Source organism: Heterodontus francisci, chromosome 20, assembly GCF_036365525.1.
Source record: "Heterodontus francisci isolate sHetFra1 chromosome 20, sHetFra1.hap1, whole genome shotgun sequence".
Lineage (NCBI taxonomy): Eukaryota > Metazoa > Chordata > Chondrichthyes > Heterodontiformes > Heterodontidae > Heterodontus > Heterodontus francisci.
The window spans coordinates 67,126,940-67,138,981 of record NC_090390.1 but is presented as its reverse complement, the minus strand read 5'-3'; the positions used below and the strand labels follow the sequence as shown (position 1 = coordinate 67,138,981).

General features: G+C 42.3%; 1 protein-coding gene across 3 annotated transcripts in view; it reads left to right on the top strand.

The window, feature by feature from the left end:
- hspa12a (heat shock protein 12A) overlaps window positions 1-12,042 on the top strand; it is a 142,147-nt gene that overhangs the window by 60,598 nt on the left and 69,507 nt on the right. For all 3 annotated transcript variants that reach the window (XM_068052974.1, XM_068052973.1, XM_068052975.1), the window contains exon 3: window positions 6,116-6,243. In XM_068052974.1, coding sequence (XP_067909075.1) covers window positions 6,116-6,243 — 128 coding nt within the window. The remainder of the gene's footprint in view (window positions 1-6,115; window positions 6,244-12,042) is intronic.

The following is a 12,042-nucleotide window of genomic DNA, read 5'->3' as shown; positions in this document are numbered from 1 at the left end:
CAACATTGATCTCTTCATTCGGCCGAGCCGAGCTGCCTGTGAATGCGCGATGGGCATAGGTGGTGAGAAAAGAACTGTTACACAGAAATATTACTTGCTACAGTTAGCACAACACAAGCAAATTATTTATTGACCACTGCATGAGGAGCTAACTAAGCTTAATAACTATTGTTAAAAATATATGCTACATTACCATTGCTATACGGTGTCAGCCATGGCTCAGTGGTAGCACTCACACCTCTGTGTCAGGCCGTGGATTCAAGTCCCACTTCAGAAACCTGAGCACATAATCTAGGCTGACACTCCAGTGCAGTACTGAGGGAGTGCTGCACTGTGGAGGTGCCACCTTTCTGATGATACATTAAACCGAGGCCCAGTCTGCCCCCAGATGGATGTAAAAGATCCCATGGCACTATTTCCAGGCAGAATAGCAGAGGTCTTCCCAGAATCCTGGCCAGTATTCATCCTCAACCAACACCTACAAAACAAATTATCTGGTTATTGTCACATTGCTGTTTGTGGGACCCTGCTGAGTGCTACAGTGTTTCCTACATTACAACAATGATTGCGCCTTAAAAAAGTACAGCCATTGGCTGTAAAGCACTTTGGGACATCCTGAGGTCGTGAAAGTTGCTAGATGAATGCAAGTTCTTTCTCTGTATTCCATTCTTCTTCTACTGTTTGAAATTAAAACCTAAGTTAAATTCCAGTGTAGTGTTATTTTGTTGCCTTCCAAAGACAAGGAAGATCACATGGCCGCACGTGGCAAGCTGAAATAAGCAGAAGAGGGTTCTCTGCTTAATCCCTGGTGATGTTACAAATTTGCCTAGATATCTGATCAAGTAAAAAGACTGTCTGGGACTAGGGAGCTAATGCTTGTCTATGGCATTAGCCTGAAACTTGGAAGCCAAAAAAAAACACCAAAAAAAGAGCAAAGAAGCTTCAAAAATAATATTTCAAATAAATCAGTCTACAGTTTATTCCTGGATAAGGTAAGTGGTTAAAGTCAAGTTTGTCAGGGGATACACCTTTATCTATATTCCTGTGGAAAGAAATACCAACTGGAGAAGGCACAGAACTTTTTCCTTCCCAACGCCAGTGCACATATCAACAGGAAGGTACCACTCCATAAATGTGTAGGTGTGGGATTCAGTCTACAAATCTTGCATGCAAATATTCAGCAAGCCACAGTGGTGCTTTCATCATGATACGTTCCACCTTGCCTCCATAATTTGATGACCTTGAAAATCATGAACAGTCACCTATTGGGAGACCAAGGTTACCCTCTGCAACCATGGTTGATGATTCCAATTAGAATTTACCACATAGCAGCAGAGTGCAGATACCATGAGATCTATGCTATCGTTGAACTACTGCGGAGTATGCCATGGGGAGACTAAATTAACAGCCCTAATTTTAACTCAGGTTGGGAATTGGGGGTACAGGACTGAAGCAGGTGTTGAACTGTGACCCCCCAATCCCCCGCCACCCCCCCCCCCCCCACCCGCCGCACGTTCTATCATAGGCTTTAGAGCTCTATTCTGCTCCAGTTTCACAGCCTTAATCCTTATTGTTTCAATGTTTTCCATATCTTCCTGAATGGAAAATCTGCAAAATCAGTGCCTCCTTAAGCTGTTTTTTTCCATCCTCATGAGCACATGCAAATGCAATCATGTTTCTCTATCTAATATTTCTACAGTCTTCCATCTGCTTCCACCTTTGGCTTCTCTTCTGCTTTTCTGACTCTGTGCTACATTCCATTGAGCTTTTTATCTGTTCTTGATCACTACTACCTCATGCTCTGTCCCATTAGAAATCTCATTTATTCTCGGCCATTGCTTTGCTCCGAGTTGGTGTCTATGCCTACCCTGCACTCCCAGATCTGGTCCTTCACTGTGTGGTTCTCCATAAGCACTGCAGCCCCTGTACCCAGCCTTGCTGAGGGTTACCACATCTCAATGCTTTGGGTGCTACCTTGACCCATTCAGCTGTCGCCCAGTGCTCACTGCCAGGTTATAGGCCTACATAATCTGGAGTTTAAAAGAATGAGAGGTGATCTCACTGAAAATTACAAGATTCTGAAGGGACTTGACAGAGTAGACACTGAGAGGTTGTTTCCGCTGGCTGGGGAATCTAGAACACGGGGTCATAGTCGCAGGATAAGGGGACAATCATTTAGGACTGAGATGAAGAGAAATTTCTTCACTCAAAGGATTGTGAATCTTTGAAATTCTCTACCCCAAAAGGGTAGTGGATGCTCCATCGGTGAATATACTTTAAGGCTGGGTATAGACAGATTTTCCGTCTTTCAGGGAATCAAAGGATATGGGGAGCGGGCGGGAAAGTGGAGTTGAAGCCCCAAATCAGCCATGATCATGTGGAATGGCAGGACAGGCTCGACGGGCCGTGTGGTCTACTCCTGCTCCTATTTCCTATGTTCTTATAAAGATTCCCCCATTTATACACTTTTGGGACCAAGTGCTTTATACACTTTTGGGACCAAGTGATGGGGCCTTCGGCCTTTACCTATCCTGTTCTATGCCTAACTTGGAAGTCCTTAGTGTAATACTTGGTACTAAAAGTGAAGAAGTGCTCTACTCTTCGGCACTGATAGCTGTTGTTTGTTAACACAAAAAAATCACCAAGGATATAATTTAATACAGAGATGTGTGGAAATATGGCTGGTCTAGGGGCATAGTATATTCATATACTAATGCATTGTATTGCAGAATATTAGCTTATTACCCAAACACCGAGCTCGCAATGATAACTATATCGTACAGGGGAGGTGATACATGGAGCCCAGCACATACGCACTTGGAGCCACTGAAAATGACAGCACACTTATATAGGACAACATCTAGTCACCTGCACCTGTATAGCATAATTTATTAATTTGTAACCAAACATGGAATCTCATAGTAATTAAAGCCATCCCAACTTGTTACAATTCAGACAGTGCTTCAGAATCAGCACCCGTCTATGCTAGGAGACGGCTGATTCTTGCAACTTGATGTGTTATTCAGCTGTTGCCAGAGATTTACATGCAATGGCTTCTCTTGCTGCTCCTGCAACATTATTATCCTTGGCCTCTCAGCTACATGCCGTCCCTTGGCAGCATCATCCAAAATATTTCCACTTGTTTGCTGGAGACACCCAGGTCTACCTCACCACCACGTCTCTTGACTCCTTCACTGTCTCTAAATTATCAGATTGCTTGTACAATATCCAGTACTGGGAGAACAGAAATTTCCTCCAACTAAATATTGGAAAGACTGAAGCCATCTTCAGTCCCTGCCATAAACTCCATTCCCTAGCCACCTACTCCATCCCTCTCACTGGCTGAACCAGACTATTCACAACCTTAGGCAGCACAGTGGCGCAGTGGCTAGCACTGCAGCCTCACAGCTCCAGCAACCTGGGTTTGGTTCTGGGTACTGCCTGTGTGGAGTTTGCAAGTTCTCCCTGTGACTGTGTGGGTTTCCGCCAGGTGCTCTGGTTCCCTCCCACAGCCAAAGACTTGCAGGTTGATAGGTAAATTGGCCATTGTAAATTGCCCCTAGTGTAGGTAGGTGGCAGGAGAATTGAGGGAAGATGGGGATGTAGTAGGGAATATGGGATTAATGTAGGACTAGTATAAATGGGTGGTTGATGGTCAGCACAGGCTTGGTGGGCTGAAGGGCCTGTTTCAGTGCTGTATCATTCTATGTATACATTTTACCCTGTGCCATCACTTAGTTTGTCTTTTTTCCACCTCTGTAACATGGCCTGAATCTGCTACTGAAACACTCATTCATGCCCTTGTTACCTATAGACTTGACTATTTCAATGCATTCCTGACTAGCCTCCCACATTCTACCCTCTCTAAATCTACCCTCTCTAAACTTAAGGTCAGCCAAAACTCTGCTGTCCGTGTCTTAACTCACACCAAGTCTTGTTTACCCATCTTCCCTATGTTCGCTGACCTATATTAGCTTCGGGTTAAGCAGTGCCTTGATTTTAAAGTTCTCTTTTTTTTTCAAATTCCTCTGTGGATTCGCCGCTGTAACTGTAAATAATAAAGAGTTGTTAGTTAACATTTACCGGGGTCTAAGACTTTCTCTAGAATGCCCTACAACGCTGCTAATACAAATACAACTAAACCCAACACAGTCTACCCCAAATTACCCTGGAAGGGTAAGGTATCTCAAAAATTTGAGCAACAGGTACAGCTAGCTGTTTCACACTGCTACTTTGCAGTAGCAGTGCAAGTGGTATTTTCCACTAACAGGATACTACCATCAAGCCAAAAAGACCATCTGCCTCCCACACAAATGAGCAATGTGGTATATGAATTTCAGTGCTGGTGCAATGCCAGGTATGTAGACTGTACATCCCAACGACTTGCAGATTGTATCGAACAGCACATCCTTTCGGTTGTTTGCAGTAGCAGAGTACTGACAGTACTCCACCAGCCTGTGCTTGCAAAACTCAGAACATAATGTCCAATGTTAGATGTGATTCCGCGAGTGGACAGCATTTGCTGAACAATCCTGAGTGTGCTAAGAATTACAATAACAACCACTTTAAAATTATCAGTTGGGCTCACAATTTGGCTCATTTACGCCTGCTGGAACCTACACAGGGACCTGTCCTCTGCAGGCAAAAGGAATATGTCCAGGCTTTGCGCTTTTTTTGAAGTAAACAAAAGCATAAGCGACAGTAATTCTCTGGTGCATTCTCCATGGCAACACCTCGACCAATCAGAATTGACTTTCCAATCATTCAGCACCCTTTTCTCATGCAGTGTAAATTGTTGCTCCCTTTGAAATTTGGCATTCTTGCACCTGTCCTGATGAGTGCAAGACAAAAAGCTTTGACAGCGTGTCTCTTTTTTTCAACAATACACAAGTTGTTTCATGTTACTGCTAGTTGTTAACTAAACATGCTAAGGTTTATCAAATTGCTCTTCAATGCTTCACTAATAACATTCATACTATCTGCTCCATCTTCTATATGTGTGAAATTCTAGTCCTGAGTAAAGGAGACTTTTATGTGCTAGTTATGATGCCACATTTGCATCAATGCAAACTGGATTTGATGCAGAAATGATAGTCTAATTCAGGTGTCAGGTTAGTGATCTGAATATGCACCCATGTTACCGTAGGAGGTTTGAGGCCATCTCTAGGATGTTAATGGTATACTAATTGTGTTTAATTGTGAGCAGATGGTAGTCATTAATTGGGGATTCACTTGTACCCTTCTAAATAGACACAGACTGAAACTGTGGTTGTTGGGTTAGGAGGTCCATGCTTCTAATGTGTAACTCTGTAAATAAATGCTGATAAAGATTGGCTCCAGTTTTATCCTTCACCAACTGGCTTTCTGGAATATAACACAGGATCTCACAGGAAATGTTTAGCCTCAATTTTAAGCTCCAATTGTGTTCAGAGAAAGGTGGCACTCCCACCAACTCTCTAGCATTCGACCTGCATTTGCAAGCTGCTGAGCACAGCTCTGCATGTGACTGCAAGGATACATCCAGAGAGCTCCATTGCTGCAAGCTAACAGCAAGCAAGAACTGACAGTATCATTGGGTGTGCTTATCCTTGTGTTGTATTCTATAGGTAACAGTACCTGGATTACCAGTACCCCTTAAATATTTATTGTCTCTGATTGTGTTGCCAGAGTCACTGTAATAAAAACGTGACTTACTTTCATACATTTAACACACAAAGATTGTGAAATATTTTGATAATGCTTCAGTATATCAAACTAATTCAGGGAAACTAATTGGAAATGTCATTAGATGATTGCAGAAGGCATTATTCTGCTACTGGCACAGTGGCCTGAAAAGTGGCCCCTCTTTCTATTGCTTTTTAGAGCTTCTAGTTTGTCCTTAACTTGTGATCTTCTTTCAACATTAATCAATAAGGTCATAGAAATATAGCTGAATAAAGCTTGACTCAGAGTTTCATCAGTTGCAAAAATATCCAAAAATATAGTGATTCCATTTTGAGGGTTATTAGTATGAGGTAAATCATTTTATTAAAGCTTGAACAGCATCTAAGAATAACAAAGATGAAAACCATCTATATTAAAAATGATTTTCTCACAAAGGTGTTTCTTCTTACAGAAAGACTCTGAACAAACTGCATCCTTGCACCAGTCATTTGTTGTGGTGGTAGCTATTGATTTTGGCACTACTTCGAGTGGATATGCTTACAGCTTCGCTAGGGACCCTGAGTGCATTCACATAATGAGGTAAGTACTGCAATGCAGAGGCACTGCTGATTTTCCAGCTGTTTCTTAGACGATAGCTGTTAACCCTCAGAGACTTGGGAGCATGGTGGAGAATGGAAGATTTCCAGAATGAGCAGGGACTCCGCTCATTTAAATGTTAGTGCCGTGTTTCTGTTTTCCAAAAAGTCAATTATATCTCATTGAAATGGATCCTTAAGTACATTGATGGCTGTTTGCACATATCAGACACCACAGGATCACAGAAAATATATTTTAAAGCCATATGTTCTTCTCTTGTTTTAAAAACTTATATATATATATATATATATATATATAATATAGATATAAAATCTACAAAATGAAAACTGTAATGTGCAGTGTCTTACACTAAAATACAGTAATGTGTTCTAAGGGAACATGAGTAAACAAGGAGATGAGCAAAGAAAAGCAAAGGATACTGGCCATGAACCTGAGGAACACTCCAAATTTATCCTTCCCCATTTCCTTTATTGTTACCATACCCATAATTGGATGAATTTCTCCTCATAAGTCAAAGAGTGTAACTTTGGTGTCCACCCTTCCCCTTTCCTATCTGCAGGTGCTGTTCCTGTATTATGCAGCCTTCTCACAAAAGCAGATATAGCAGGGAGATATGTAAGAGAAGGATTGCAAAGAGGAGTTCCACCCAAATGCCCAGGACAGCAACTACCTTATGTGAATGCGTTAATATTTCAGCTGTGAGGAGCCTTGTTCTGGCATAGCACTTGGTATTTGACCCATTTAATGGCCAACCCAGGCAATTCTGTCATATGGTAACATGGCCCAGTGAAATGGAAGAAAATGAGCTATCCTCTACATTTACAAAGGGCAGTGGTTGGTAAAGCTCCTTGCATTTGTGATCCTTCTGTGTCAAGTTGACAGCAAGGAACAATAAGAAGCTTGGCAAGACAATCTTTTATGTTGCCACATGTTTTAACACTTACCTTGGCAACCTTGCGTGATCCATCCTCACCCAATCCCACATTTGGGCCATTTATGCACTTCGTCACTCCCATCCAAGGCATTCTGATAGTAACCTTTATTGGAATGCTGGCGTTTTCCTTCAAATGGGATCGCCTTTACTGCTGGTCCAACAAAGCCTGTTTGATCAGTGAGGCTGTACTAACCTTGACCATTTTTACGAGAAAAAAGAAGTACCCCTTTAAGGAGAGCTAGAAATCCCATTTCCATGAACTCATCGCTTCTCTTGCATTTCATGTTCAACGTACTGGGAACAATGTCATAATATGAGCTGACATTATTGGGCAAGGTCAGTCGTTTGGTCTGCAGGCATGGTTAGCCCCTGATGAGCAGTGGGCCCAGAATGACTACGCCATAGCCATGTTATTTACCTCTTTGTCTTGTTTATTGCATCTTATAAGAATTTTAATGCCTCTGTAAACTAAACATCAGCACTGGTTGCACCACTGCTGATTATCTTTCTGCATTTTGTTATATATGTTAGGGTGAGGGATGACAGTGCTGGTCATTGGAGAACTTTTCAATTTGAACATCAAGTATCATCAAGCTATCCCAGTCAGAAACAGTAAAATACCCTTCACCCTCATACAAAATCTCGTACGCTCCAGTTTGATTCAGTTGAGTGTGTAGATACAAGAACACATCCTTGTGTTCAAATCCCTCCATTCTTTATAGTTTCACAAGTCTTTAGCTTTGAACTTCTGCTGCTTCTTGAGACAGAAGTCAGGCATTATGATGCCAGAGGAGCTGTTAGTTGGCTTAAAGCAATAAGACTAAATTGTGATAGCGTTGGGATTAGTGCCTTTTCTGCCCATCCTGACTTCAGTTTGAGGATCTGTCTGTAGGTTGTTACTGGCCTTTCCCAGAAATTCTGCCAGCTATGCCACTGGAAAGCACAGCAATACCCAGGCCTATATATAGCAGGTGTAATTGCCATTGTGAGCTGCAAATGGATCCCCGCATCAACTACACCACCCCCCCCCCCACCATGTCCCGAACAAATCAAATGGCAATCAATCCCAGAGAGATAGGTTGCAATTAGATTTTGTGATTGCTTGCATAACAGCAGAAACGGACTTTGAAAATGAACGATGAGTCTTCAATCCAACTGCATCCCAATGTCTGCCACTTTGGCATTCCATCTCCCCTGGGTGGGTTGTGATACAACTGGTGCATGTGTTTGCCCCTATTAAAGTAATGACTCCATCCTATGATTTGGGACAGTGTCATGGCGTGGCCAAAGCAGCGAGTAGACGTTCCAACCATCCACTTCCAGTGATGCAGTGACATCACCAGAATGTGTCCATACATGAGACATTTCAAAAATCCATTACTTTTCCATTTTCACACAAGCGAGGGACGCAGTTGGTACAAGGAAAGGGAAGGAAGGATAAATAAGTGAAGGATAAGGAGTGCAGCAGAAATTTGAGACTGTGTATCCTTTTGGCAGCTTAAATTGGTTAGCTGGTGAATAAAACAATGATGTACAATACTATGGGGATTATTTCGATGAAACAATGAAAACAAGTACTAAATGAGTGTTGTCCAAATAAAACATGCCTTTTTGAAAGTTTGGTTGTAGTGTTCAATTTTGGTCCTAATTGCTCATGACCATAATTTGAACTTGCCTGGAGGTGCTAAATCCGCCACCTGCAGATTTAACGCTCAACCACTGCAATTTTCGTGGTACAGTAGATGTGGGTTCCGTGCACTCTATTCCACTGAAGGTGAGGTGTGGGTTGGCTGATACACAGCAGCGGGTTTCAGGATGGCTCAGGGAACGAGAGGGTGTACAGCTTCTCAAGCACTGCACTGGAGGTTCTGGTGGAGGAGATCCAGTGGAGGAGGGATGTTCTGTGGGGGAAGGAGTGGACCTCACCCTCCTGTCCCTCTCTCCTGCAGCAGCTGGTGACCAAGCACTCCCTTTCTCCTGATGACTCCTATAAGGTGAAATCCTCTGAGGATTACAGAATAAATGTTGACAGCGTGTTGGTGAAGGCTTGACAAAGGGTCCCAGAAAGTCTGCCGACGTGTCTCAAAAGACCTCTTCAAACCTCCAGCAGCAAATGAACAGTAAAGTGTTTTTACCTTTAAGTAGTGCTCGAAATCCTCAGCAATGACTTGTTTACTCCCAATCAGCTGGTTGCTGTTAGGAGAGGGCGTTGGGTCAAGCGCTATCCACCAAAATGCTGTGCACCCTCCTTACTGAATGCTAGCAGGCAATTTTAAGTGGCAAACAGCCCCATAACGATCCTCTGGGCGTCCGTTCCTAGCACAACTCCTTTACCAAGATGGCAGCACCTTGCACTAAATGCAGGTAAAACTGGCATTTTAGCTCAAGACCCGATCTTGGTCAACTTGGAGGCACTTTAGCGCCTGGAGGAGCTGTCAAAAATCACCCTCCTCAATGTTATTATTAGGCTTATTCTTAGTGTTAAACGGATGTTGGCTTTATACCAGTTGTGAGATGAGTCTGACCTTCACTTGTCATTATAAAATAGACAGTGTCTTTGTGTCCTACTGCACTCAGATGTTCAGTGATGCCTATAAGTACATGATATACTTGTTAGGAATTCTAAAAAGAGTTGGATTTTGATCGGAGGTATTTCAGAGGTACTTACTGCAGATTTTTTTGTTTGTTCTTCCTCACTTTGTTGAGGTTATTGTGACTTTTTTGCTAGGTTGATTTGCCATTATCATGGAAAAATAAAACAATTGCTGAATGTTACCCCCACACCATCTGTAAAAATTCTGGGAAATCCCCAGAATTTTATGTAATAAAATCAGAATTTGACCTCTTCCATCACAATGAACCAGTCACTCTATAATTATAAACGGAGCAAACTGTAGAATGTGATCCCCAAAACACAGGTTTAAAAGCCCAGAATCAAATGGAATAAAACAGAATCTGATTTATTGTTACAAGTTTATTTTCTTGTGTAGCTTTCATTTTTTTCTTGAAAGAGATTAACCTGCAATACAGTCCCCAAAATGGAGATCTGTAGTCTTTGTATTGTAAATGTAATCACTTCCTCTTCACACTAGACACAGTGGGGGTTATTTTGGTGAAAGGGCGAAAACAGGCACTGCATAGGTACTGTGCTGGTTTGGAAGACTGGTTTCAGCACCCGATTTTGAGCCTAAATGTCAATTATCATAATTTGAACTTTCCTGGAGATTTTAAGTCAGACACCCGCAGGCTTAGCACTCAAACTGTGATTGAACGCATTTTTCATGGGGCACTACATACAAGCTCCATGCACCTACTTCCAAGGAAGGTGTGGTGTGTGCTGGCTGACACACAGCGGGAAGATTTCAGAATGGCTCAAGGACCAAAAGAGAAGGTGGACAGGTTCTCACAAACTGCACTGGAGGTCCAGAAGAGGAGGGATGTCCTGTACCCACAGTGAGGGAAGAGCCCAACTTGCCCTCCAGGTTCCTCCTGTCCTTCTCTCCTGCCGCAGTTGGTGTTTCTGTGCCTGGCCTCATGTCCTCCTCCCTTTCCTCCTGTAGACCAAGGGGGACCTGGAACAAGATGCCAATGACAAAGCACACCCTTTCTCTTGGTGACTCCTATAAGTTATCCAATAAGGTAGAGTACCACAGCACTCAGTGTTTCAGCTCTAAGGCCCCATCTTGGGGAGGATAATCGGCCCCTTTGAGTGATAGACCATAGCTGAATTTGTTCTTTATCTTTCCTGTCCCAAAACACAAATGCAAAATGGTTTCTGACTAGAAATTTACCCCATCTCTCTTTGTAAATTTTGTATTTCTAAGTTAAATGTGCAGCCTGAGTTTGCATTTTGGTATCTTACACATCTCTGCTTTTCATTACACCCCAATTGGTGGGTGTGCATTCAGCTGCCAAGGCCCTGAGCTGTGGAATCCCCTCCCTAAACCTTTTCACCTCTCTCTCCTTCTTTAAGGCACCGCTTAAAGCTTACCCCTTTGACCAAACTTTTGGTCACCTGTCAATATCTCCTTTTGTGCCTTGGTGTTAAATTTTGTTTGGTAGCCGTCCTGCGAAGTACCTTGAGATGCTTTACTATGTTAATGGTGCCATATAAATGCACATTGTTGTTGTTGTTGTTGTTGTGGCCCAAACACAGTGATCTGTCTCTGAATGCCCATTTTGGCCAGGCAGCTTGCCACTCCCTCTAAATGATGCTCGGCTTTTAAAATAGACCAGGTCTCCCCCTATACCTCCTGGGCAGCCTGCTTGCCCATTCTGCCAACCAACTGCCCAGGAGTTAAAATTTCCCCCTTAACTTTAAGGTAGCCAGTTATGCAACCACATGTTTCCTGCCTGGTGGTGAAAGTTCAAACCTGCTTCTTAATATTTATTTAAGTTTGCATTGATCTGTTTGCATGAACTCATAAGAAATGCAATTTTAAATATTAAACATGTGTTAATCATTTCTGAGCAATCATATGATATTGTAATGTTAAAAAGCCAGTTGTTTAAATATTTATATATGTTTCAATGTAAGGGGCCATAGTGTAAAATGTAGTTTACAAACATGGATATATGCTTAGATAAAATTGGCCAAAAGTTGAATTCTTTCATATCTAATGTTTGATTCGATGGCGCATTTAATTCAGACTTGTACATCTAATGTGGGTCTGCTTAATAGTGTAAGTAGTTGCCTGAATGAATTACAATGACAAGGCAGGATCATTCTCTGTGATCCCTATTCATTTTTCACAGAAGAAAGTCAGTGCATACAATAAATCTGGCACCGTAGTCACAAATAATGCCAATGGGATGACAGCAAAATCCAGATTACATTTAAGTAACCT